The sequence below is a fragment of the Arabidopsis thaliana genome, chromosome 5 (assembly GCF_000001735.4).
Source record: "Arabidopsis thaliana chromosome 5, partial sequence".
Classification (NCBI taxonomy): Eukaryota; Viridiplantae; Streptophyta; class Magnoliopsida; order Brassicales; family Brassicaceae; genus Arabidopsis; species Arabidopsis thaliana.
This window is the reverse complement of record NC_003076.8, coordinates 23632225-23659963: the sequence shown is the minus strand read 5'-3', so window position 1 is coordinate 23659963 and position 27739 is coordinate 23632225. Positions and strand designations below refer to the sequence as shown.

The window sequence follows — 27739 nt, the reverse complement described above, 5'->3', positions numbered from 1 at the left end:
CTTAGATGAATTATGAAATCCTAATAAGATAGCAACTAATTTTTCTGACCATAGATGTGTAGTAGCTATCGATACTTTGCATTTATTTAAGTTCTAAAATTGTAGGAAATTTAATTAGCCATAGATTGATAGGATAGATATTATACAGCCTAAAATTTCTATAAATAGAACAACACAAATCCACATGAGATTAAATTTGATCCTTCCGTTTGGGAAAAATACTCGTAATAGAGTATATAGGTCCGAAACTGTTGTTATCCGAGATTGCAGCGTAATGTTGTATTAACGGACCACATATAAATTAACCCCAAATATTTGCTAGATTTATCGATTATACTGCATAAACCAAAACCACAGTATCGTTTTTGTTTTTGTCGTTCAATCTTCGTTTTGGTTTTTATTCTCCAAGGAAAAACAAAAGATTTGAAAGGTGAGTAAATGAAATTCATTACAGTAAATGTTTTATTATTATTCTATAAATGATGATTAATCACTCTTTATAGTATAATGTATTCAAACTTCAAAGTCAAAGATCAAACTGGCAAGTGTTGGGGATGGTTTTAATGATATTTTATGTTCCTATAATATGTACAGCTGTATCCATATCTTTTTCATACTGTATTAAATTTATATCTTGACTTTTATTTGTAATCTCAGTATTTATATGAAATAAGATCAATTATATACACAAAAATAGATAACGAAAAATTAATGAGTTTGTTTTTTCCGTCAACAGAAAAAACTATGAAATGGAAATGGGTTTAAAATAAATAAGAGAACATGAAACAAAGAAAATAGAGAAGTGGGAGTAAAGACTAAAGAGGAATAATCACGTGAGGCGGGACCAACGAACAAAATGATTACTGTAACATTGAAAAAGTACAACCAAAGCTATAAAAATACTGCCTTCCAAAAAAAAAAAAAAAAAAAAAAAGAAGCTATAACAATACTATTTGCTTAAACTTATTCAAATCGAGTTTAATTAGTGCTAACTGCTAACAAAAACGTAGGAGTACTATTTGCTAACATTTTGTTTTCCTCGGTCTATTATTTAGCTTATTGTTTGTTTAACAGGCTAAATTCTTTATGCGCACATACAACAAAAATGTGGAAAGAAAAAAAAAGAATTGGGGAAGAGCCAAAAGCTACATAAATAACTAAAAAGTGATAATCTAGTTAAAAACTCAATAATTATGGATTGATGGTGGTGGTACAACGAAAAGGGCACGTGGAGTGGTGGGTTCTGAAAAGCATCACGTGTCACCACTTTTGACGAAAGCTAAAGATGAAATGTCTCCTTCTTCCCCGTTAACCAATATGCGGAACTCATGTTCTCTTTTCTCATATTCGTGTTCTTGTATTGTACTGCATTTGTGGGTCTATGGATTCGCTTTGTAACGGGCCTAGCATACAGCCCAAATCGTATAAAGCGTAGACTTATGGAACTGTGGTTTTGCAATTTATTCCCCCTCTCCAGTCTAGATTTAATATTTGGGCTTGGCTTTTTGGTTTTGAGTTCGTTATTTTGTTAGTACATATCAGGTACTGATTCAATATTGTAATTATGATTAGGTCTCTTTCATTACAACTTACAAGTTACTATCAAATAGGAATCTAAAAGTCCCTGCTAAATGCTTTTGTGTTATAGAACTTACAAGTCGAAAATCTTCAAGATTAGTGAGAAAAAATTCCACATGGAAAGTTCTATAAAAAAAAAAAAAAAAAGTTCATGAAGTCATTTTTTACTTTAAAATCTGCTTGTTCTACTACACACAATGCCTTTTACAAATGGTGAAAAATGAGTGAGATAATAGTTTGCTCTATATTTCGGCCTAAAACAGACAAAAGAGATGGGTCCTCAAGGCCACAACAACAAGTATTGAATCAAACCTACACGCACCATTCCCCTTTATGTTTCCAACAGTTCATATCACTATTATGATCAGTACATACTATATAATTACGATTTAAGTGTTACAATCTGAATGTACAATATGATCTTATCAAATACAAGCCAAACTTACCGTGAAACGGCGCGAAGTAACGTGTTATGGATATGAGAGAAGTTGGGGCGTTTGGAGGGGGAGTTGTTCCAGCAATTGATCATCAGAGTTCTCAGGACTTGAGGGCATTCTTTTGGAATTTCCGGTCTCAGGCCACAAGCCGCTATCCCAACTGCCGCCTGCACGGGCGAGCAAGATGCATAAGCCGCCTCTCCCGTCACCATCTCCCACAGTACCATCCCAAAACTATAAGCATTGCTCATCCAAGTCTCTGTCGTATTTTCCGGGTCACCAGCTATGATCTGCTTTCAAGCATTTCATACAAAAATAGGTTTAATTACGTAAATTAAATTCTAGTAACTTCGTGTTCAGATCCAAGAATTGAACTAAAGGCTGGCCATGTAGAACCAAATACAATTATATAAGTGTGCTCTAGTAGGAATGATTGGACCATTTGCAAGCACATGGCTTGACAAAGCTAGGAGGCGTAACATACGGTTCAAAACATTTGGAATTACTAATGTATAACCAAAAAAAGATAAGTATAGCTCAACTAAAGAAGTGATGAAATTGGAGTTGTTAGCTAGTCTAAGGTGCTTTTGTGACGATTAGACAGAACCAAATTAGATCCACACTTGTCTACGATATATGTATCCAAAAGTGAGGATCCAATAACTGCCCAGACAAACAAAAAATGGTAAATCAGATATGGCCAAAACAAAAAGCAAAGGAACTTATTTGGTTCAAAAGGAAAAAAAATCAAAACAAGATGCCGTGGGTCATATGGGGACAATAGAGATGAAGCACATAGGGCATCCGATTTGTTTCTATGAGAATTATGATATGGGCCACAGAAATTTCTTAGCAAGCTTTCAGGTACCTAGTTTTGTATCATTTGGCTTAGAGGTAACAAAGGATCAGAATATGGCAAACATGATTATGTTTCACAATCTAACTTTTCAAGTAAACTGTTGAACAAAGACAAGAGTAAAAGAATACTGACCTCAGGTGCAAGCCATCGATAACCATCAGTTTCATATTCCACGGCCTCACCAAAGCTCTTACAAGCGGTGACTATCCCAATATTTCCCAAACATGCATTGCCATGCTTATCTAGTAATATTCTTTGTGTGTTAAGGTCCCGATAAGCAACACCATGGTCATTCACGAACTTCAGCCCTTCGGCTATGTCTATTGCAATTCGCAGTATCTGCTTGGTTTGAAGCTTCTTATTCTTCAACATCAGTTCATGGAGTGACCCACCTTCCATCAGTTTTGTCACAACGCATAATCCATGGTTCTCATCGATGCAAACACCGTAAAATTGCAGAATGCTCTTGTGTCCACAAGCCATCAGCTCCAAGTAATCTTTTCGGAGCTCAAACTCATAGGAATTCCCCTTATCACAACCTTTTAGTTTCTCGATTCCCACTCTTTTACCGCGGAAAATTCCTTTGAGAGAAGTTGGTCCAATCTGATCACCGAACTCAAAACTATCAGAATTCAATAGCCATTTTCCAATCTCATTGCCACCCGATTGGATGGTCTGCCATTCATCTACTGATACAGCAAATGAAGAACTCGGAAGTGGAACCTGAATCTGGATCGTACTATTCAAGTTTTCTATCCCTAGCCTACTACTATGCTGAATGGACTCTTCTTCAACACCTCCAAGTTCCCCTACACCACCGTTCTGTTCTTGACAGCCACAAAGCCCGAAAGGGAGCTTAACAGATGTCGGTTTTGGCTTTTTGGTTGCAACCTTGAGGGTGTTTTCTACCCGGGTTTTAAACAAACTATGTTGCCCAGATTGATCCAGAAGAAGAACAACCCCGAGAGTCAACCCCTTCTTCTCAAAGATTTGTATCTTCTTGCAACAAATCGAAGCACTATCAAGAACGCCTGACATAGTTGACCATGATAGAAAAGAGTTACAGGCGAATGTGAGTCTGAGCACGGAACCTCGAGGTTCCTCAGTAGACACTTCTTGAATCATAAACACAGGATTGTCATCTCCAGCAGCTTGTTCTATCAACTTGACGTGTAGAAATACTTCTTTCATATCGAAATCAGCCTGACTATAACTGTTGAAACAACAAACACCAAGCACAAAACCAATTAACCTAAGATTGCTCCATGATTTGCTAACTCACACACACACACTATATGTAACTGTCCATAATTAGAAACTCAGGTTTACCTGAATGGCAAGGAATCGTAATGCTTCTTGAGATTTGATACGAGCTTCTCCGGTAATTGACTCCCAGGATACATCTTAGCAAGGTTCTTCACTACAGTAGCCCAAACGAGCTTCCTTCCGCCGCCGCCGCCACTGACTTCCGCCTTGGGCGTCATAGCTCCGCCGAAACTCTGATTATCCCGAGCAGAATCCAGATTAAGCGTGTTTTTAAGCGACACAATCGCCTCTGACACGTTGCGGCTGAGACGCTGAAACCGCTTCTGCATAGCCGACGAGCTCTGATCAAAAACCGTCGTGGAACCTTCAACCTCCAAACTCGTCTCAGGTAGAGACGTAATTACGGACTCAGACCTGTCGTGCGTTCGCATGAGTACCTGATCGACCAGATCGTTGTCGGGATCGCCACCATCTCCGGCACGACTCGACCAGCACTCCAAGGCTGCAGCCATTGTACGTCGACAATGAACAATGAGCACTTGAGATAGATGAAAATGGAAGTTTTGTGCTTTCAGATTTCAGGGAGTTTTGGATTTCTTCATCTTTGTTAGCTTTAGTGAGGACGACTTCATTTATGTAAAGCAGTACGATTTTTACACTCTCTTCTCGATCCACTACGCTCCTGTATTTTAATTTTGCAAATTATCATTAATTTTCTTATTATATGTGTTGGACCAATTTCATTTAATTTCTTACAGATAATTATCTTTTAGTGGTGGATTGTGGTCCCTGCTAACATAATTGTGTTTTTAATGATCACAAAATACAGATATTAGGAATTTAGGATGACAACGAAAAGATTAAGGCATCTTCATCAGTAAAAAAAAGAGATTAGTATTTTAATAAATATTAATTATATAATTAAATTTTAATAATAAAATAATATTTGATCAATAGATGATATATAAATATTTTTATGGGTTTCTCAGAGTTTCTCACTTGAAAAACTAATTCTACTCTTTCTCATACTTTGAACAGTTTCTAGATAAGAAACCATTGATAGAGATGGTCTTAGTTTTTAACATGTGTTCACTTCACTACTTAAATTTGAGCATTAAAGTTATAATGGGCCAATATTAGGCCTATTATTATTGGCCTTTTTAATCGTCGAACAATAATGCAACCCGTTTTTCAATCAAACGAAACGGCACGCGTTGTTCATGCCGTTTGTCAAAGTCTCAAGTCAGCTTCAAACGACGACGTTTTCCTGTAACTTTACCATCATCGTCGTTGTTCTTTCCCGAAGCGGATCTCTTCGTCTGTGTGATCGGAGGATCTGCAAGAGTTCCTTACCCATACAAACTCAGAGAGAGACTGAGAGATATTCGTTACGCAATTTATTATGGCTTCTGTAAGCAAATCGAATCATCTCGAAGAAGATGATGATGCTGAAGAAGAGGTATGCCAGTTACTACATCCTAAAACTTTTTTGTTCTTCTTCTGCTGTTCGTTTTTGTATTCAATGATCAGCAATTGTTTTGCAGGTGCAACATTTCGATGATTTCACTCTAGCTTCTTCCTGGGAAAGGTATTCATCTTCACGATTTCAATTGCTTTGATTCAATCACTAATGTCATTACTAATCCCGTCGCTTTTTTAGGTTCATCTCAGACATTGAAGCAACTTGTCGTCAATGGTTAGCTGATGGTCCCAAAAACCTGGTGGTACGTTTGCTTTTCCAAATGATCTCATCCATCTTCGATCGAGTTCTATAAGTGAGAACTCGTTAGAATCCCATGAATGCTCGAGTTTTCTTCTTCCCGGACGTTATAGCTGGTTGTACTATTTTGGATATTATTGATGATCAAAGATGGAGTTAGTCTTGTTTTGTGAAATCCACTTTAGTTTCGTTATCTGCTTGACCTCTTAGGCTACCTGCATTTGGTGAGTGCAGGAAAAGGGTGCTGTTGCAGTGGAGGATTCAAAGAATCTGTTTACGGTCAAACACGAACTTAAGAATGTTGCAAAGAGCTATTGTATGGAGTTCTACTTTCAAATTGATAATAATGGTAGCCAACAAGGTATATGATTTCAAAATAATGCTGTTTATCTGGGAGAAACTGTATTTTCTGTTTCATAATTCAGTATCTGACTGATGCAGCTGGAATTGGTAATTGGAACAGTAATTCACATGATCTCCAGCTTTGCTTTGGGGTGAAGGATTTTCTGGTACACTTTAAATCCACTTTTTTTTTTTCTTGAAATAGTTCCTGCCCGTTTACATATATGATATTTTATTGATTTTTATGGCATCTTCTAGTTGATTGCTCCACAAAGTGCCAGTGGGGTGCTTCTTGATACACCAGAGTCTAGCAAGCTTCTGAGTGCGGTTGCTATTGCTTTGTCTAACTGTGGCAGGTACGATATCCTAGCCAGTAACATCACTTTAGCTTTTGCATCGTCAAGTGAATCTCTTACGATACACTGTTTCTTTGAGTTGATCCAAATTGCCTACCAATTACTCCGAAGTCTTGGAAATCAGAGTTGATAGAAATGTGTTATCCCTGTCTTTGCTAAGTAGATAATGATTAGACGCATATTTGGTTGAGTGATTATTAAGAATTTTTATACTACTTTGGTATCTAGCTTGTGGCCAGCCTTTGTCCCTGTGCATGACCCTTCACGCAAAGCATATATTGGAATCCAGAATATGGGCACTGTTTTTACTAGAAGATTTGAAGCAGATCGTGTTGGCAGCCAAGTTCCCGTGAAACTCATGCACCTGGAAGGGCTATATGAGTTGTTTGTTTCTAAGTTTGTAAGTCTTCGTGGCTCTTAATTAGTGATGTCCATTAGTATGGCTATTGCTTATCAAAATGGACCTGAAACTTAAGCATTAGCCATCAATTCTATCACGTAATTAAATTGTTTAGCTAGATATTGTATTCATCGATGACATTTTATTATTTGAAGGTTTATTCAGGAGTGGACTTCTCGATGCATACTTTCAGAGTCCATTTTATGATGAGGCTAACATACCAAACCTTCCCATATGACGAGGAGGATGAGGAAATTGATACGGATGAGGTTATGGGTGACAAATCAGACACTGCAGAACACTATGGTTCTGAGTCACGCAATAAGGTGCTCTGGGATGATGACTGTCCTTGGAGTGAGTGGTACTCTGCTGAAGATCCACTAAGAGGTACATCCATGCATCATATGAATAAAATTCGTATCTTTTTGGACTACAGTCTACACAATACATTACTTTGAGGATTTGTTTTTTACTCTCAGTCTTTCGGAATAGTTGAGGCCATGTGTGTGTTTCCCATGATTATACAACTCATTTATCTAATTTATTAGCTATCTTTATACACCTTGATACGAGTAGCTTATAGAAAAGGGTATTTCATAGATCTTTGGTGCATTCCAAATGAAACTGAGGAATTTGTAAACTCTCCCAAATCTCTCAGACATTATATATAGACATAGACCAAACCAAGAAAGCTAAACTAACCATGGTTTACCCTCATAATAAACTTGGTTAAGTTGAAACTATAGTAGATATTATTGATGCTATTAACTGCTTCTATCACACCTCTGTATTCCAACATACACAGAGATGATAATTGATGTGTGATGAAAATTATGTATTGTTCTTCAAGTATTGGCTGGTCTTTTTGCTATTGTATATGCAATGCAAGGAATTCATTATCTAACTTTGTGGTTGATATGGACAGGATTCGAATTGGTGGTCACATGGGCTGACAGGACTGTAGAAAGCACACTTGAGATGGCTGAACTTGAAAATGCCTCACCCCATGATGCTGAGAAGTGGATTTTACACCCAATCCTCTCGCCATATCTGTAAGAAATGCTTCTCATAGTTTCTCATTCTTGGACAAAATAGTAGTTTGCATGTCTTGTGGTATATTATTTTTCCCTTCCAGTTTTATAACAAATATAGCTTTACCAGGGGTGATCCTTCACATGGCAAAAGAATTGATTTTGCTTCCCAACTACTTTGCTTGGTTGAAGCATTGGATTCGTCTTTCTCAGCTCAGTTTATGGAGGATTTTGTGTCAGGTCTGCCGCAAATTTGTGTGCTTTTATTTTTTTCCTCATACATCAAACACATGTAGAAACTTCCACTATCAAAGAATGAGTTATAGCATATGATAATTTCCCTTATGTTCTTAGATTATCTTACAGCATTAGATTTTCCTGACATATCCACTGTCTAATGTTTTTTTTTTCTTTTAATCTCTCACAGTGGAAAATCCAAGCTCCGAAAATTTAAAGACCTCAGTGGTCATCCCTCCTCCGTCAGTTCTTGATCGGGTGATTAAAGATCTCTTTCGTGAGGGTATACTTCGACTATATTATGTGTGAACATAGATGCATGTATAAACTTGTGTTCTGTTTCACAACATTGAATATTGATTATCATTGCTGGTTCAAGAATTCGAGTTACCATGTAGTATTATTCACTTTGAAACCATCTAAAATTTGATGCATGAATTTTGCATTTGCAGCTAGAACCATTTGTTAGAATCCAGCTATGTGGTATTGTTTCACCTTTTTCCAATCTCTTTCAGGGTCTAAACTCCCAGATTTTACAAAAGGCGAACACAGGCTTTCTCGAGCTCTTAAGGCTGCACCGCTTGAATCTCTTTTTACACAATTCTGTTTGCACTCACTGTGGTTTGGCAATTGCAATATCCGTGGTATGTGCCAGTAGACCATGCCACATTGGCCAGCCATACATCATTATAGGGAAAATGAATTAAACTGCCAGCTACGGAATGAAAGGAATTATCTGATTAATATCTTGTGTTGTATTTTTCCTTTGTTTTCTGCATCCCATCTCTAGCCATTGCCTTTCTCTGGATAGAGTTTGTCCGTGAAGTTCGATGGTGTTGGGAAGAGACACAGCCGTTGCCGAAAATGCCAATTGACGGTTCTATTGATTTGTCCAGTTGTTTGATCAACCAAAAGTTACACTTGGTAATCCTCTATATATCCTTAATCGGAAATTTCAAATTACTTGTAGATACTAACAATTTCTTCTTTGTGATCAGCTTGCAATTTGCATCGAAAAAAAACGTGAAATGAATGAAGAGTTCCTAGACTGTATAGGAAGTGATGACAGTTCAGACGCTTCTGTTTCTATGGAGGTAATTGGCTAAGTTTTTTGTATATCGTACATTAGTTGTTATGTGCTGGCAGTATGTGTTTCATTAAATTAAAAAAAGCCATGTAAATACTTAAATATAAATTCCTGATGCGCCTGTGTTGTTGGCATGAAACATTTCTTTGAATAAATTCTCAGGAACACCACAAGGTCGACAAGAGAAGAAATACATCCTCGGAAGAAGAACTGCGGAGGAAACGTGACAGGTGAACTTAGCAAGTGAGAGCTCTTGATTGAATGTTAAATCTTGATAGAGAGGAAATCTTGACTAAGGGTGTTTAAATTCCTTTTCCTTGCATACAGCTCAATTGCAGAAGATACATCTAAGCAACTCAGATTTGAGCGGAAAACTGAACGCACAAATTCTGTGAACCAAAGCCCAACAGATGCCATCAGGAGAGGTTCAGCTGGACCAGTGGGGACGATGATGCTCCTGAAGTCACGTCAGCAACTCCATGCCCCATTTACCCAGGTTAGTATCGACTTGTCCTTGGCTGTTTCATATCTTATCGTGAACAATCTCAGATATCATGAGCTATGACAGGACCCACCTCTTATGACTGAAGACATGCATGAAGAAAGACTCCAGGCTGTTGAGGCGTTTGGTGATTCCCTTGTAAGCCGAACATCTTTTCCAATAGAAGTGAATATCGTTTGGTTATCTACAAAACAAAGTTTCTATAAAGATAATGTTTCATAACAAATGTGTAGATGTGTTGCCTTGCTATATATGGTTTTTCTTCTATATGCTCTTGCGTTATATCTAGACCCTTACAGAAAAAGGAAAAGAAAAAACATGATTGATCGCTTTTTATGTTTTGTTCATTTTGTTGTTTGTCTAATAAAGAACCCATCTTTTGCCCTTTGAATTTCAGAACGTTCCTGGCCAATTGGAGAAAGACATCTTATTATCTGGTGAGGTTTAAAATTCTGTCTCTGATGAATATAACAGAGAAGAACTGTTCACTAGATTTTTCTGTCATCTAATTCTAAGTTTGAATAGGTTGGAAGAGAAGGATAGGTGCTTCTAGTTTTAGAAACCTATCATCCATACATCCCTTGCTTCTTATTTTCCTGATTTTCCAAAGGTGATTGCAGACATGTCAGCATTCAAAGCGGCAAACCCAGATGCAGTGTTTGAGGACTTTATCAGATGGCATTCACCTGGAGATTGGGAGAGCTTTGAACCTAAAACCACTGAACCATCAGCAGGCCCCAGCACCGAAGGCTCGAAAGATGAATGGCCTCCTCGTGGCCGCCTTTCTCAACGGATGTCTGATCAAGGAAACTTGTGGAGAAAAAGTTGGAATGATGCACCCGCTTTGCCAGCCGATGACCAAAAGCCTCTCCTAGACCCGAACCGAGAGGGAGAGAAGGTCTGTCTCTCATTCATGCTGATAACCTCTTGGAGGGTTAAGATTGACCTCAATGTCTTGATAAATTTCTCAGATTGTTCATTACCTGGAAACAGTACGGCCTCATCAGCTTCTTGAGCAAATGGTCTGCACAGCCTTCAGAGGATCAGCTGACACTCTTAACCAGACAAACGTCGGTAACATGAGACAAATGACCTCTAAATTGGAGCAACTCTACCTCATCATGAAATTTACTTTGGGGGCTCTACAACGTAATATTTTTGTTTCTCCCTAATTATCCAAACCCTTCGAGCCATCTTCTCCTTCCGTCCCTCTTGCCTCTATATAACAGATATTTGGATGCAGGAAACAATCTTCCGGATAAAGCAAAGACCGTCAAAGACCTGAAACGTCTCTGCATGGTCTTTGAAAACGTGGAGAAGTTGGTAGCGGTTGCGGCATCTATTCACAGAAAGTTCCTGGACGCATCACGCCTTGCTCAAGTAATATTCAGCGACTTCTATGGCGTTTATGCTCCAACAATGGGAATGAGCGCAAATGATGAAGAGAACAAAAGCAGGACGGTGAGTCATCGTTAAACCAACAAGAATTTCTCTGATGGGAATAAATAAAAGTATGATGTAACGCCTGTTCACTTGAAACACAGGAGATGGAAGTAAGTAGACAGGAAGTGAGTTTAAGAGAAAGACAAGTGGTGTCGAATCTGTTCTCGCCTCCATCGGCTAACCAGTCTTGGAGAAAAGTGCTCAGTATGGGAAATCTTCTAAACGGACACGAACCTATTCTCAGGGAGATCATTTTCTCCACCGGAGACGATGTCAACAACGGAATCCATTACGCGGCAGCTGCTGATGTGGCGGCCACAAGTGACCGGAAGGGAGAAGAAATCGAGACACACCGAATGTATGTGTCTGGAACATCTAACGATCTCCGGGTTGGGCTCTCTGTTACTTCCTGCGATTGATTTTTTTTTTTTCATTTTAATTTAACCATACGATACAACACATTTGTTCTGTAATAGAAAATTAGCAAATGAAGTTCTGCTTGAACAAATTTCTAAGCGTAAATTTTTGCATTAATAGACAACGATTGATTTGCGAATCTGTGTTTATCATGATGAGGCAGTCACAAAAACTGTGAGAAACATGTTTTAGTTTTGAATTATCAAAGATTCAATCAAATATATATGGGCACAAAGGACGTACATGGAATGAGAGATCTCTCAATTCCGACGTCATAATTAAAACGAAACACGCAACCAAATTTTAAAAAGACAACAAGAAGATTAGATTTGTTACTTTTGCATTATAAAGTGTAATCATCATTTGATGATGCTATCTTTCTAGAAGCATTAGATTGAGTGGTCATTAAGATTGTTTGTGAAAAAAAGTAAAAAGATAATGTATTTTTATTAAGCTATGTTTGTATAGCTTAATATGACAAATTATTATATGTTGTACACCATTATGAAAGTATGATTACGTTGTAGGTCCAAATAAGATTTAGAAGAAAAGAAATCATGCTACGATGGATTCATATGTAAATGTTTGATTAGATTGATAATATATATTGTTGTTGTTATTGGTAGAGATGACGTTCTTATTCTTGTTTCTTAATTTGATGATTGGATATTTGGATGTGTATAGAAGAAATGATGCCATGTTTAAGAGTTTTGTGGTAGAGATTTTGATTAAATAGTTGCCATGTTTGACATGATCCTGATACATAAATATTTTTTTTCTTTCTTTATCCTAATTTATACATATAAAATACGAGATGGTGTGGGACTAAAGTGAAAAAGAGTGACCGTATAGGTATGAGACTATATAAGCAGTTAAGCACTAAACATTATAATGAATGTTTTAAGTAAATGAGTGATGAAATTGGGTGGATTAGATTATTAGAAACTAATGGCCAATACCTTTCTTCATTGATTCTTGACCCACTACCAACTCCTCACTATTTCTTTCTCCTTTACATTTTTCTATTTTTATCAATTCCATCGCAATAAGTCCTTGCATAGTTGCATATATATTATTAACCAAATCATAAGGCGATTCCATGATTTCCCCAAAATTATGGACCTTGTATGATATATAGAATGTCTAGTTGAATACTGATAGACATAAATTGAGAATTTAGCTTGCATGATCTATATGCATTGTATTAAGATTTTGTAGACTTTGAGCTCTATGTGGTAGTTGGTGGTCCATTTATCATGGGTTTAAGTGTTAAATAATTTTATAAGTGTGAATATTGATACTCTTTTTAGATTAAGACACAACGAAAACGATAAATCATTATCCCTTATAATTTATTAATCAATAAACAAGAAATTATACACGCCGTCAATAAAACACTAATTAAGCAGCTTATACACATTTAACAATGACTCTTTGGTATCATCTTTGATGAGTGAACATGATTAAGAAATTAACTAGTTTCCATGAAACTGAAAGGGACAAAGTTGCATTTCCTATAATGGAATAAATATTGGACCGACGATCCATTGATATGATTTGATGTATCAACAAGATATCAATAAAGTTATGTACATATAAATGATTAAAACAAATGAATATCACGGGATATATAAATTATACTATAGAGCTTTTGAATGGTAGTCACCTTAACGTCGTTAACTTAACTTCCCTTAAACATATATATAGCACTAAACTTCGTGAAAAATATGTCCTTTAACGCCGTGATTATTTCTTAAACCAAATTTAAAAATAGATGTGATTCTTTACTTAACGATACGACCCAAATCGAAAACTAAAAAAAAAAAAAAATCATTTACAGAAATCAAAGTGATCAAAGCTAATAGAGTAATAGTCTAATACAGTGTGAATCGGAAATTAGTTGGGTCTCGTTTTCCATTTTCTTGGTAGTCAGATAAATAAATATTATGATGGGACGTAAAAAGAAGTGAGAAACTGAAGTAAAAAAAAAAAAGAAGTGAGAAACTACAATATGAATAATCAAATCCAACTTGTTGCTTCTGACTTGTGAGTTGTGACTGAACATAAACTCTTCTTCTCTTTCTCTGCCTCTCTCTTTCTTCTCTCTCTCTCAGGCACACGATCCACACACACACACAAAGACTCAAAACAAAGTCAAGAACCCTAATATCTTAAGAACGTCCTGACATAACCATAGGATCAAAGATGGAGGGAGAAACCGCAGCCAAAGCAGCGGCAAGTTCCTCCTCATCCCCGAGCCGGTACGAGTCTCAAAAGAGGCGAGACTGGAACACTTTCCTTCAGTATCTAAGGAACCACAAGCCACCTCTGAATCTGTCTCGTTGTAGTGGCGCACACGTCCTTGAGTTCCTTAAGTACCTCGACCAGTTTGGTAAGACCAAAGTCCATGCCACGGCTTGTCCCTTCTTCGGACAACCTAACCCACCGTCTCAGTGCACTTGCCCTCTCAAGCAAGCTTGGGGAAGTCTCGATGCTCTCATCGGCCGTCTAAGGGCTGCTTTCGAGGAAATCGGCGGTGGTCTTCCTGAGTCAAACCCTTTCGCTGCCAAGGCTGTTAGGATCTATCTTAAAGAAGTCCGTCAAACACAGGCTAAGGCTCGAGGGATTCCTTACGACAAGAAGAAAAGAAAACGTCCGCATACAGACACGGCAACTCCAATCGCCGGTGACGGAGACGATGCCGAAGGAAGTGGTGGTGCTGCTTTGGTCGTTACGGCTGCAACTACGGTATAGTGGAGACGATCCAGCTACTAGCTAGATGCTAAAATCTTAAAAGAATTACGGTATAGTAATTCTTGAGTTCTTTACTTTTTTTATAAATTATATATTTCGTTTAGTTAATTATTTGAGATGTAAATTGCAATTTATATAGATGGAAAAGACGATCACCGATTATTAGTAAAATGAGATCTTATTTATATTTCATTTATTATCTTTCACCGTGATTGATAGATAGATCAGTACGAAAGTGTGTAATGGTGATGTGTGGACGTGCGAAGTCTCGGGTCTAACGTGAGTCGTGATTTCTCTGAAAAGTCATAAATCTTCAGGTGCTTTCTTTTAAAAGCTTTAGGAATGATGATCATCATCTTCTTACTTTCACTTTATTTTCATGTTCTTCTTTACAAATCCAACCTCTAAAAAAAAGATTTAGTTCTTGTTTTGATTTAGGATACTATTTACATTTGGTACACCTAGAAATGTGGACAACTTTTTTTTTTTTCCATGAAATTTACAAAAGAGGAATAATGGTACAAGCTCAAGAATTCATTTATCTTAGAATAGCAAAAACAAAAAATAATAGTGGGTGGTCTTTGATTAATTATACAAGTTCAATTTTGAAAAGGACTAGTGACCAACCTAGCATTAATTCTCTTGGTAAACCAATAGTCCAATAGACTGATTATTAATCGCGGACATATTATTACCAAACAAAAGAAAAATGGTACATTGAAAAAAACGATTTAATTAGGAACGTCAACAGCAGGATTCGAACCTGCGCAGGCAAAGCCCAACAGATTTCGAGTCTGTCTCCTTAACCACTCGGACATATTGACATTTCGTGATAATTGCAACACTGGATTTATATAAACAAAACTAAATCACTTAAAACACTTAAAGATATTCTCATGTTCAAACTTTAAAGAAAAATCTCAGAGAGGCCAGATTAATAAATATTAATTGGATGTTCATACCATACCATAGGCCAGCTTATTTATTACAAAAGTGCAAAATCGTATATCATATGAAATGTTTCTGCTGCCTAGAGATTGTGTTAATTGCTCAATCAAACAGAGTTACAGAGGTAGGTATTAAGAGATAAATCCTTTGCTTTTAAGACTCTCCACACCTTCCTTGATGATTTCCTCCATGGAAATGAACTTTAACCCCAAATCTATGAGCTTCTTTGATGCATTCTTATCTCGAAGTAAACCCGGTTGAGTCTCTCTCGGTAACCTAAGAGATTTTTCCAATTCAAGTTATTGAAATCTCTCTCTCTATATATAACGTCTGTTTCAAAGAAAAATTTGTGGCTTACTTGGGGACATTGTAATTGGGATAGAGCTCAGCAACTTTGGCTACAAAATCACCGTAGTGAGAGATAGCCTCAACGCACAAGTGCCTTCCTTTCGAATATGGATCCTCGTATACAAGAATATGAGCTAAAGCCACATCCTTGAAATGCACAGACCCCATAAAGAAGTTCTCGTATGTCTCCGTGCACCCTAAGCATCCATATCTATTCAAATTCAAAGATGTTCCATGGAACTCAAGACATATTCAATCAAACATTCATAGAGAACCAAAATACCCTGAAGAAGGCGTAGAAGCATGTGCATGCTAGCGTTAAGAGACGGAGGAATCACAGGCCCCATGACAGTGCCTGGATTCACCACAACCACATCCAATCCTTTCTCCTCTGCAAATTCCCAAGCTGCCTTCTCAGCAAGCGTCTTCGACAGTGGATACCACAACTACCAACAACAACACATCATCTATAAAGATAACCAATAAGATGTTTTGCAGTAACAAATCTTAAATTAGAGAATAACATACTCCATTTTGCCTGCAGTAGTCTTCAGCAGCCCAACATTCCTCATTCTTGATCTTATCAGCAGGCCAGTTGGGACTTGGAGTAATCGCCGATATCGAAGACGTCACAACAACTCTCTTAACACTGGCTTCTTTTGCCGCCGTCAGAACATTTATGGTTCCTTTAACCGCCGGGTCAAGTAGTTGCTTCTGTGAATACACTCATTTATTTATATACATTTGAAGTGATCAAATTCACTATTGGTCCTTTTTGGGAGTGGAGATTAGAACCTGGGGATCTTGGACTTCATCGACGATACAAGGTGATGCGAGGTGGAATACGCCGGAGCAACCATTGATGGCGGCGGAAACGGTGTCGTATTGTAGGAGATCCATCTCGAATAGATGGAGGCGTGTGGCTGCACCTTCGAGACCTTCTAGATGTTTCGTCTCTTTCTCATCCTCTGCAACACAGAAATGTAAGGGAATTAGGAGGTGATAGGGTAACCAGAAGCGTAATCGAAGAGAGAAATTTGTGAAGATTACGGAGGTTTTTCACGGTGGCGTGGACGGAGTAGCCGCGGAGGAGGAGCTGATGGACCAGCCACGAGCCGATGCAGCCACTGGCGCCGGTGACACAGACTACTTCTCTCTCGTCCGTTAACATTGATGATTGAATTTGAGCTTTCTCTCTCTCTGTCTCTCTAAGTTTCAGATAATTTCTATTTCAGAGATGATGATGATTAGGGAATGTGAAGCCCAAGCCCAATTTCTAAACACCGTGTCGTTTTGATAGCTAAATAACAGTGAGATGCTGAGTCGTGAAACGGCACGCAGTGTTTTGTTTTTTTAAACATTGAATTTCTCGGCCCGACATTATCGTGGAAGTACGAGATTCACTGGATTTGATGGCTCGTCGGCTGTTTCTCCTCCTCCTCGCCGTCACGGCAGGGTTGAGCTTGACGGGAACAACCGTCAGAGCAGTTGGCATAAATTGGGGGACAGAAGCGTCGCACCCTCTTCCGCCTTCAAAGGTTGTAGAGCTTCTGAAATCAAACGGCATTGTCAAAGTGAAGCTCTTCGATGCCGACCCAAAAGTTCTCCGAGCTCTCTCTGGTTCTAATATTGGTGTCACTATCGGAATCCAAAATTCGATGCTCAAGAGCTTGAATGCATCCGTAAAGGTAGCAGAGAGCTGGGTACATGACAATGTCACTCGTTACTTCAACGGTGGAAACAGAGTTCGAATCGAGTATCTTCTTTCTCCTTCTCTTCTGCTTATCCAGTTATATATATATAGATTTAAGATTTTTAAGCTGGAATTTAACTTATGGAATGTGAATGAGTCGGATTTGTTTCAATGCCAAATTGCCAATCTTCTTATTGTGAAATTATCATTAAAGAAAAGAATTGATTTTCAGGTATGTAGCAGTTGGAGAAGAGCCATTTCTCCAGAGCTATGGCAATCAGTATAAGCCTTTTGTGATTGGGGCAGCTATGAATATCCAAAATGCTTTAGTTAAGGCGAACTTGGCAAATGAAGTGAAGGTTGTAGTCCCCTCAAGCTTTGATTCCTTTCTTTCTGAATCTGGTCGACCTTCTTCAGGACACTTTAGGGCTGACCTCAACAAGACGATGATTGAACTCCTCTCCTTTCTCACAAAGCACCACTCTCCTTTTTTTGTGACAATCTCTCCTTTCCTAAGCTTTCACCAGAACAAGAACATCTCCCTTGACTTTAGCCTCTTTAAAGAAACAGCAAAGGCTCACAAAGACGGACGTAAAACCTACAGAAACAGCTTTGATCTAAGCTATGACACACTTGTCTCTGCATTGTTCACAATTGGGTTTTCGGAGGTGGATATCGTTGTGTCAAAGATCGGTTGGCCTACAGATGGAGCAGAAAATGCAACATCACTGACTGCTGAGGCGTTCTTTAAAGGACTGATAGTTCACTTGGAGAAAAAGACGGCCTCTCTCCCGCGTCCTCCTGTTGAAACCTACATTGAAAGTCTCTTGGACGAAGATCAGAGAAACTTATCTGCTGGGAACTTTGAGAGGCACTGGGGAGTGTTCACTTTCGACGGTCAAGCCAAATACAATTTCAGTTTCAACCATAAGAATCAGGTAAACGCGCAGAATGTTCAGTACCTTCCTCCTAAGTGGTGTGTGGTGAACAATAACAAGGACTTGTCAAACGCGTCAGCAAGAGCATTAGAAGCGTGTGCTGTTGCGGACTGTACATCGATACTTCCTGGCGGGTCGTGTTCAGGCATCAGATGGCCAGGCAACGTTTCATACGCGTTCAATAGCTTGTACCAGCAAAATGATCACAGTGCAGAAAGCTGCAACTTTGGTGGACTTGGTTTGATCACTACTGTTGATCCTTCTGAGGATAATTGCCGGTTCTCGATTCAACTTGACACTTCTCATTCATCTTCGCAAACTCCAAATTTCTTTCAGAGCTGGCCTCTCCTCTTATTGTTCCTACTGTCCGGACTCTTTTAAAGTTGTAGTTATAGCAAAATTTTGGTGGATTTTGCCTCTAATTTCTCTCTAATAGCCACATTTCAAAACTGTATTGGGCTACGTAAAAAATAACTGTTATTGGGCTGGGCCTTCGTAAAGGTTAGATGATTATGGGCCTTAGAACCATGTTGTCTTATTTGATAAAAAAAGCAAGTCCAGTTATTTTGGGAAACCGGTCGGTAAAAGATAAGATGTAAAAGAATTTAAGATTTAAGATAAATGCAATAATAAAGTTCCACTATTTTTGAGAGAAATATAAATAAAACGCGAGATTTTTTATTCTACGTCTAAAAAGGCTCTCACACGATTCGTTAAGAGTTTTGGTCTGTTGTTTATCGCAAACCCTAGGTCATGGCTGGGATGTACAATCAAGACGGCGGCGGAGGTGCGCCTATTCCGTCGTACGGTGGTGATGGATACGGCGGAGGGGGAGGTTATGGAGGTGGTGATGCTGGATATGGTGGACGCGGTGCCTCTGGCGGAGGTAGTTACGGCGGACGCGGTGGTTACGGTGGAGGCGGTGGTAGAGGAAATCGAGGTTTGTGATTTAGATTGTTGCAGATCTGATTGATATAACCTTATGATTCTTTAGATTTCTCCATTCCTTGCTGAGCTACTTTTGTTAAATCTTTAGTTTCTCACTATTTCGATGATTCGTTTTGATTTAGGCGGTGGAGGTGGTGGATATCAAGGAGGTGATCGCGGTGGAAGAGGAAGTGGCGGCGGAGGCAGAGATGGAGATTGGCGTTGTCCCAACCCCAGGTAATGATTGCAAATTATTTGGGATTCCATTCTTTCTGCATATGTAATGAATTGAATTAGCTGTTGAATTCCTTTGTGGGAGCATGTTTTGAAATTGTTTACCCTCGAAACTGTTTGTATAGTTGTGGGAACGTGAACTTTGCAAGGAGAGTTGAATGTAACAAGTGTGGTGCACTTGCTCCTTCTGGTACTAGTTCTGGTGCTAATGATCGTGGAGGTGGTGGATATAGCCGAGGTGGAGGTGACAGTGATCGTGGGGGTGGTCGTGGTGGTAGAAACGATAGTGGTAGGAGCTATGAGAGTAGTAGATATGATGGTGGAAGTAGGAGTGGTGGTAGCTATGGTAGTGGTAGTCAGAGGGAAAATGGTTCGTATGGTCAGGCTCCTCCTCCTGCTGCAGCTATTCCATCCTACGATGGTTCTGGAAGTTATCCTCCACCCACGGGTTATGGAATGGAAGCTGTTCCCCCGCCTACAAGCTATTCTGGTGGCCCGCCGTCATATGGTGGTCCACGAGGGGGTTATGGCAGTGATGCACCGAGCACTGGTGGTCGTGGTGGTAGGAGTGGCGGCTATGATGGTGGTAGTGCTCCTCGACGGCAGGAAGCTAGTTATGAAGATGCAGCTACTGAAAAAGTCAAGCAGTGCGATGCTGATTGTGATGATAATTGTGATAATGCTAGAATATACATCTCTAATTTACCTCCGGATGTGACAACTGATGAACTCAAGGATCTCTTTGGTGGCATTGGCCAAGTAATAACACTGGTCTTTTACTTCTGTTGTGTTTTATATCTTGGAATAAGCCTTTCCCTTGCTATAAGTTATTAAGTTCTTGTTTGTGTACATGTTTATTGGTGTGCTGATAAAGTGTGTCTGGTTGGATCTATTTTAGGTTGGAAGAATTAAGCAGAAGCGTGGTTACAAAGATCAGTGGCCCTATAATATTAAGATTTACACTGATGAGAAGGGTAACTATAAAGGTGACGCCTGTCTGGCTTATGAAGATCCCAGCGCTGCACACTCTGCAGGCGGCTTTTTCAACAGTATGTACTATGGAATTGCTGTCTAGCTTAAAATTGTTTAAAAGTTCTGTTTCGTGAATGGTGGTGGATTGTTTTGTAGATTACGAAATGAGGGGGAACAAGATTAGTGTAACGATGGCAGAAAAGTCTGCGCCCCGTGCTCCTACCTTTGACCAGAGGTAGCTGTCCTGATCATTTATCAGCATTCTTTTTTGTTACCATTTAGCTGTTACCACCTGCTCCATCTTATAGGTGTTTGTACTCTAGTTGTTTTAGGCTTTTAGCTTTATAATTTTAGTAGGGAATATGAGTTTTTGCAATGCTAAGTTTATGTTCCTTGTCTCTGAAGACTGTTTGGATCTTGTATCCTACTGGGGATTTGCTTTGTACACTCATCTGGGTATGACAGAAAGGGTTGGGAGTTCGTATGTCATCAAATTATGCCTTAGGTCTATGTTCATGCCATAGGAAATAAATCTATGTAGTTATCTTGTAACCTATAGCTGTGGCTGCTCTTGGTTGTGAAGAGATCTGTTGTTTGTTCATGCTTCTTATAAGCTCCTAGTAATTCCCCATATAAGTTGTATCTTTATCTGGTTTTCCATGCTCTATAAGACTCGTCTTTGTTGTGTGTTGAGTCACTTCATCTTACGTAGTAAGCTGGTTTTAATTAGAGATGTCTGTGTCTGATCTAATAATGTTGTCCTTGCAAACTTGTGAATGTCGCAGAGGTGGGGGTAGAGGAGGAGGAGGTGGTGGCTATGGTGGTGGTGGGGGAGACAGAAGAAGAGACAACTACAGTTCAGGGCCAGACAGAAACCACCATGGGGGAAACCGGTCTCGTCCATATTGAGAGAAAGAGAGGAATGAATGAATCAGCTGTTATGTGTTCTAAGAGTTTTGTGTGTGTTAAGGAGGGAATTTTAGTAAAATGTTCTATGAATCCTCATATTGGAGATACAAAAAAAGAGGTAGGTTTTTGTTCACTTTGACCTTGAGCAAAATTACCCCTTTTTTCTCCCTACTTGTTCTGTTTCTTTGGGGATCTATTATTCATGCATCTCCGGTTTATTTTTAGTTTGTTTTTCACGATGTGAAATGTTTGTTTTTTGTTTTATTGAAGGAAGCTGATATTTAACTGCAAAATGCATTGCAAATTGGTGCTATGATGATTTCAGGTGAGTGCATTCATCTTGATTACTTCTTTCAACACCAGAAGTCCCTTTTTTGCTTCTCTTCCTTCTTTTTTTGACTCTGTTCAACACAAACAAAACAGTCGTATGTTTTCATGTTGTATTGTGTAATGCATTCATTTAGGCAACCACACTTCTCTTTACAATTTTCGGAGTTGTTATCGTTTTTTCTCGCAAACTTCTTTTATAGCAACATGTGTTCCTCGAGAATTGGCAGGAGTGGGGGATGGCTAGGCACTTGTGTCTGATCAGTTGATCTGAAGTATGCAGTGACCTTTCAAAGATCAACTTGATGATTTTATTGCCAACTTCACTCACTGGGGCTATGATTAGGATTAGGGTTTTACAAATGAGTGGCCTTTTTTTGGATAAAAGACGTTGTTAATAAATAGTTAATCGTTCAATCTGGATCCCAAGGACTAAAGAGAAGGGTGTCTCGTAAAGTTCTCTATGTGTATATGTCATGACCTTTTGGTCAAGTGCCGGATTGGCCAACTCTTTAATGTGTTACATGTAACGAAAGTTTATGTTGAAATTATAGGAACAAAAAAGACTAATGCCGAAAATCCCAAGAGAAAGTTTATTAATGACTTGTTGTGTAGAAAATATGGACGAGAGAAAGAATCCAGGAAATTTGGAATCCTGTAACATTAGTTTCAAGATTCCCATTCTCAATTCGACAAAGAGAATCCATCTTCTAACATTGCATATTCACAGCTCAATCGCTGGCTGGCTCTAGCACACGGCGATATTACTTATTTACCATCCCTTTCACACACATATTGGATAATATACATATTCTTAATAAAAGTCCACCAGTAGTCTTAAGCATAAATTTACAAAAAAAAAAAAAAAAAAAAAAAGTAAGGCAGTAACAATGTAATTCTAACAAACTGCTTAGATGTGTGAAATCCAGATATTTGTAAGTTGTAACTTGTAAGACCACACTATTTAATACTTAATGTGTTCTTAACCTCAAATTGACAATACCTGCGATTTTTCTCACTTTCGACACAATTTTCTATATGATTTGAACTTCAACAATTCTATATAAAAAAAGGTAAAATATTTACATGCAAATAATAAACTTACCCATTACCATATCTTGTATACAAGAAGCTAAACGAAGGAGGGAATGAAGTAGGAATCACATATAAGCAAGAAGAAGCTATGGAACTCAGGATGGATAGCGCCAACAGATATACATGTACGCATATACAAAACATACAGCACTGGTGAGCCATGGCGCTATCCCTCCTGAGCTTTATAGCTATTTCTCTACTACTCAATCTGAAATTTACATCCATAGGTATGCATCTTCCTTTACATATGTGTTATAATGTATCATGTATGTTATATGTATTGTAATGTTAAGTACGTATATATATATATAGAGGAGCTTGACCTTGGATCATATTGCTGTATTTATAGTCTCAACTCTAAGCTAAGTGTCCCCATATTACATATTTTGGAAGGTGTACCAATTTTTTATGCATATTCGGCACTTTTAATGCATTCCCATACCCACAATAACTTTATTTCTTTCTTTTATTGTTTACTAAGAAATAGGGAGGTGATAGAGGATAGATTTAGTTAATGTATACTGTATATATCTATAGGGCAATTTGTCAACGAATTACGTCTAATTATAAACTGTTGTGCGACTGCGTCAGATAGGATTTTATGAGTTTTGTTCGACGATGCAAACTCAGCACGGCCACAAGCTAGTCACCGGTTAGACAAGTCCTTGAGATTAAAAGGAAACGAAGGAAATATTTAATGAGATCGATAAGTGAGAATGTATGAAAATAAAAAGGATAAAATGAAATAATCCAGTATGTGGAAGAACGCAAAAAGCGGTGATGCATTCAATATTTGGCGTAGGTGGGATCTCCACTTCTCCTTTATTTCCAAATTTATTATTAGTACGTAGTGACTATTTCAGAATCTTGTAATGTTATCATATCAATAAAATCAATATTTATGTCCACAACAACAACAAAATTTCATGACATCCATTTCATCACAAACGGTTTTCTTGTTTTTGCTTTTGTTTCATATATATTGATTTTATTGTTATTTCTATGTATTCTACATTGATTACGGTAAATGAATTGTGAACTACAAATTATAAATGTATAATTAATAGAATACATTATCTCACACTATAAAAAATAAAATAAAATTATCATTGGTTTAAAACTTTAGAGAAGTGTTTTAAAGTGGAAGATGGTGAGTGTAAAATGAAAATAAAAACGACTAAAAAGACATGTATGAAATGTAGTTTAATATGTAAGAATTCTTTTTAAAACTAATCTTCAAGAAATATAGATCTTGTGTAAAATATATAAAGAGATATGCATGGGAGTTTGTGTTAGCCAGCTACCACGGCCGTACCTTGCACGTCCCGGCGGTCCCTTATGTTATTGCTTCTAAATTCATCCATCTTTTTTTTTTCATCAACTAAACAAAAACTCATCCTATATATAATGGAGAGCACTACATTTATTGCAGAAAGGAGTACAGCAAAATTTAAGGAATGAAGTGAGATTATAATTCTCATCCTTGACCTCACATGTGATTCTTAAAAGAAACTGTAAAAAGTAAAAACAGTAGTATGAAAATAAAGCTAAGAATATCGATCGGTGGTAACATTCCTACATTTCTGTTTTAGTTTCTCATTTAAACATCTTACATTCCTTTCAATCAAAGTATAAACATACATATATAGATTATATATATATTTTTAAATCTTATTTGACAACAACTCTAATTTTAGTCAAAGAGTATAAACTTTCTGTTAGAGAAAAAAAAATGGTTCTCATAAGGTGTGTAACAAAACATATCGTACGTTACATTTTTGATGAATTCTTTAACTCTGATGAAAATATGCGTTTTCAAGAAGAAAGCGGCTATGTTTACGGAGTGAAAAATGTAGATCATGAAGATGAAGTACCACAAAACATATACATTTTTCACATAAAAAACTCATAATGAGAAAATAAAAATAAAGAAAATATGAAGAGTAAGCGAAAACTACAACTACAATTGTTCCCAAAATGACGCACGACCACATCTGTTGGAAAAAACACACATCAATCATGGATCTATCGCCTTCTCTCTGTCTCTCTATGGATGATCATTGTCGTTTGTTTTATGTCAAATATCTGAGAGAATAATCTGCATGCATGGTTAGGTCTTTCCCAAGTGATGGCTGGAGTGCCCTGCCTACCCGTTTTGGGTTCTGGCCAGAGAATCCAACCACCGCCGGAGTGGTCAGCAGTCGTGTTTTCTCAGCCAGACTTCCGGAGGTTTGCCGACAGGTTCACGATAAGCAGCCGTTCGGAATGTTCAAAGGCGAAAATGGCATGAACTACACATTTTCAACCTTTTTGATCGAAGCAATACTCATCATTTTCTTCATCAAAATTGTTTACGTCCTCCTTCGACCTCTTCGCCAACCTCGTATAGTCTGCGAGATCATTGTTCGTATTCGATCTTATATTTTCTTTTACATAGTTAATAAATTTCCATTGATGGAGCTAATTATATTATTTAAGACAAAATGCATGGTTTTGTGTTTTGAAGGGTGGGATGATGATAGGACCGTCCATGTTAGGAAGAAACCGAAACTTCAATTACTATCTGTTTCCACCGATTGCGAATTACATATGCGCAAACATAGGACTGATGGGATTCTTTTACTTCTTCTTCCTCACGGCTGCCAAAACAGACGTTGCAGAAATCTTTAAAGCACCAAGAAAGCATAAGTACATTGCTGCAGTTAGCGTTTTGGTGCCGATTGCTTGCGTGGGGAGCACGGGAGCTGCCCTAAAACACAAAATGGATATAAGATTGCAGAAACCTTCGTCCATTGGAGGGGTCACGTTCGCCTTGGGTTTCACTTCTTTTCCGGTCATTTACACTGTTTTGAGAGACATGAACCTTCTCAACTCTGAGATAGGAAAGTTCGCCATGTCAGTGACTCTCCTTGGAGACATGGTTGGGGTCTACGTGCTTGTTTTGTTTGAAGCCATGGCGCAGGCTGACGGAGGAGGAGGAGCATACTCTGTCATATGGTTTCTCATATCGGCGGCTATCATGGCCGCTTGTTTGCTTTTGGTTGTGAAACGATCCTTTGAATGGATTGTCGCCAAAACGCCTGAGGGAGGACTCGTGAACCAAAACTACATCGTCAATATTCTCATGGGTGTCCTTGTCTCTTGTTTCCTCACTGACATGTTCGGTATGGCTATAGCTGTTGGACCCATTTGGCTGGGGTTGGTGGTCCCTCATGGACCACCGTTAGGTTCGACGTTGGCTATTAGGAGCGAGACCTTTGTTAATGAATTCTTGATGCCTTTCTCTTTTGCTTTGGTGGGACAAAAAACCAATGTCAACTTAATTAGCAAAGAGACGTGGCCCAAACAGATCTCTCCTCTTATCTACATGAGCATCGTTGGCTTCGTCACCAAGTTTGTCTCTTCCACTGGCGCTGCTCTCTTCTTTAAAGTCCCCACTAGGGACAGTCTCACGCTTGGCCTGATGATGAACTTGAGAGGCCAGATCGATATCTTACTCTACTTGCATTGGATCGACAAACAAATGGTAGGCTTACCCGGTTATTCTGTCATGGTTTTGTATGCGATCGTGGTCACGGGTGTAACAGCGCCGCTAATCAGCTTCCTCTACGATCCCACTCGGCCTTATAGAAGCAGCAAGCGCCGCACAATCCAACACACTCCTCAGAACACCGAGACGGGACTAGTTCTTGCAGTAACCGACCATGATACCTTCTCAGGCTTGATCACGTTTCTAGACTTCGCTTATCCCACTAAAACTAGTCCTTTCTCTGTATTCGCAATTCAGCTAGTGGAACTGGAAGGGCGTGCCCAACCCTTGTTTATTGCACACGACAAGAAAAGGGAGGAAGAATACGAGGAAGAGGAAGAGCCTGCAGAGCGTATGGGGAGCAGGCGAGTAGACCAAGTGCAGAGCGCATTTAAACTGTACCAAGAGAAAAGAAGTGAGTGTGTGACGATGCATGCCTACACTGCACATGCTTCAAAGCATAACATGTATCAAAATATTTGCGAGCTGGCTTTGACCAAGAAAACCGCTTTCATTCTCTTACCTTATCAGAAAGAGCGTCTTCAAGACGCAGCTCTTACCGAGCTACGTGACTCCGGCATGCTATCTGTGAACGCAGACGTCTTGGCACACACACCATGTTCTGTCTGTATCTATTACGAGAAGGGACGACTTAAGAACGCTATGGTTAGGTCATCCATGGACCCACAACACACAACAAATTCTAGCCATATGAGGCAAGAAATGTACCGTTTCGTGGTTCTGTTTTTAGGAGGAGCTGATAACAGAGAAGCTCTGCATCTGGCTGATAGGATGACGGAGAATCCGTTCATAAACTTGACAGTGATTAGGTTCTTGGCGCACAACCACGAAGGAGAGGACGAGAGGGAGAAGAAGCTGGACGATGGGGTGGTGACGTGGTTCTGGGTCAAGAACGAAAGCAACGCTAGGGTTAGCTACAAGGAGGTTGTTGTGAAGAACGGTGCTGAGACGTTGGCTGCGATTCAAGCAATGAATGTCAATGACTATGATTTGTGGATAACCGGGAGGAGAGAAGGGATCAATCCAAAGATTCTGGAAGGACTTTCTACGTGGAGCGAAGACCACCAGCTTGGAGTCATTGGAGACACCGTGGCTGGGAGCGTTTTCGCCTCGGAGGGTTCGGTGTTGGTGGTGCAGCAACAAGTGAGAAACCAGATGGGTGGTGATGGTTTCTTGAACGGCAAGTTTGATTACAAGAAATTAGTGTCTCCTTGGTCTCACTCTCATAATTGATTTAATTAGTACAATTTCTTGATTGATTAGGTTTCTTAATTTTATTATATCCGAGTTGTAGAATCTGTATTATTGGGGATTGTTTTGCTTTTTATTTGTATCCCAATAGATAGATGAGTTAATAAAATTCCAGTAT

At 38.7% G+C, this 27739-nt stretch overlaps 7 protein-coding genes and 2 non-coding genes across 11 annotated transcripts; 5 read left to right on the top strand and 4 right to left on the bottom strand.

The window, feature by feature from the left end:
• Positions 1-1707: 1707 nt before the first annotated feature.
• On the bottom strand, positions 1708-4824 carry AT5G58520 (Protein kinase superfamily protein). Its single transcript, NM_125238.5, has 3 exons — positions 4204-4824; positions 3007-4087; positions 1708-2305 (listed from the first exon to the last, which is right to left on the bottom strand). The coding sequence occupies exons 1-3, from the start codon at positions 4650-4652 to the stop codon at positions 2021-2023; spliced, it is 1815 nt and encodes a 604-aa protein (NP_200660.1). The 5' UTR covers positions 4653-4824; the 3' UTR covers positions 1708-2020.
• Positions 4825-5341: 517 nt separating this feature from the next.
• On the top strand, positions 5342-11870 carry AT5G58510 (Rab3 GTPase-activating protein catalytic protein). Of its 2 annotated transcripts, NM_125237.4 has the most exons (22): positions 5342-5599; positions 5685-5728; positions 5801-5864; positions 6095-6221; positions 6302-6369; positions 6461-6558; positions 6787-6958; positions 7114-7345; positions 7884-8010; positions 8120-8229; positions 8417-8509; positions 8742-8870; positions 9017-9150; positions 9225-9320; positions 9476-9543; positions 9641-9809; positions 9882-9953; positions 10213-10252; positions 10436-10713; positions 10787-10964; positions 11059-11276; positions 11360-11870. In NM_125237.4, the coding sequence occupies exons 1-22, from the start codon at positions 5543-5545 to the stop codon at positions 11675-11677; spliced, it is 2892 nt and encodes a 963-aa protein (NP_200659.2). In that variant the 5' UTR covers positions 5342-5542; the 3' UTR covers positions 11678-11870. The 2 variants fall into 2 exon arrangements, with proteins under 2 accessions (NP_200659.2, NP_001332207.1); NM_001345304.1 differs by having other exon boundaries at positions 5412-5599; positions 11059-11811.
• A 1746-nt stretch (positions 11871-13616) lies between these two features.
• On the top strand, positions 13617-14902 carry LSH5 (LIGHT-DEPENDENT SHORT HYPOCOTYLS-like protein (DUF640)). Its single transcript, NM_001345303.1, has one exon. It carries the CDS (start codon positions 13881-13883, stop codon positions 14427-14429), a length of 549 nt encoding a protein of 182 aa, NP_001318830.1. The 5' UTR covers positions 13617-13880; the 3' UTR covers positions 14430-14902.
• Positions 14903-15171: 269 nt separating this feature from the next.
• AT5G58495 lies at positions 15172-15253 on the bottom strand. Its single transcript has one exon. It is a non-coding gene; the product is annotated as a tRNA-Ser (tRNA).
• Positions 15254-15284: 31 nt separating this feature from the next.
• Positions 15285-16955, bottom strand: AT5G58490 (NAD(P)-binding Rossmann-fold superfamily protein). The gene is made up of 6 exons (NM_125235.4): positions 16776-16955; positions 16521-16693; positions 16254-16439; positions 16009-16171; positions 15736-15922; positions 15285-15653 (listed from the first exon to the last, which is right to left on the bottom strand). Exons 1-6 carry the CDS (start codon positions 16894-16896, stop codon positions 15509-15511), a joined length of 975 nt encoding a protein of 324 aa, NP_200657.1. The 5' UTR covers positions 16897-16955; the 3' UTR covers positions 15285-15508.
• Positions 16956-17110: 155 nt separating this feature from the next.
• AT5G58480 (O-Glycosyl hydrolases family 17 protein) lies at positions 17111-18991 on the top strand. The gene is made up of 2 exons (NM_125234.4): positions 17111-17481; positions 17651-18991. The coding sequence occupies exons 1-2, from the start codon at positions 17138-17140 to the stop codon at positions 18735-18737; spliced, it is 1431 nt and encodes a 476-aa protein (NP_200656.2). The 5' UTR covers positions 17111-17137; the 3' UTR covers positions 18738-18991.
• On the top strand, positions 18991-22549 carry TAF15b (TBP-associated factor 15B). 2 transcript variants are annotated; one of them, NM_180884.2, is made up of 7 exons: positions 18991-19296; positions 19427-19520; positions 19643-20276; positions 20416-20566; positions 20646-20724; positions 21275-21516; positions 21669-22549. In NM_180884.2, exons 1-6 carry the CDS (start codon positions 19110-19112, stop codon positions 21396-21398), a joined length of 1269 nt encoding a protein of 422 aa, NP_851215.1. In that variant the 5' UTR covers positions 18991-19109; the 3' UTR covers positions 21399-21516; positions 21669-22549. The 2 variants fall into 2 exon arrangements, with proteins under 2 accessions (NP_851215.1, NP_568879.3); NM_125233.4 differs by having other exon boundaries at positions 21275-22549.
• Positions 22550-22897: 348 nt separating this feature from the next.
• On the bottom strand, positions 22898-23017 carry MIR390b. The gene has a single exon (NR_143355.1). It is a non-coding gene; the product is annotated as a microRNA ath-MIR390b precursor (primary transcript).
• A 1909-nt stretch (positions 23018-24926) lies between these two features.
• CHX25 (cation/H+ exchanger 25) lies at positions 24927-27736 on the top strand (the record flags this gene model as incomplete). The annotated part of the gene is made up of 2 exons (NM_125232.2): positions 24927-25223; positions 25327-27736. 2 exons carry the CDS (start codon positions 24927-24929, stop codon positions 27601-27603), a joined length of 2574 nt encoding a protein of 857 aa, NP_200654.1. The 3' UTR covers positions 27604-27736.
• Positions 27737-27739: the final 3 nt, after the last annotated feature.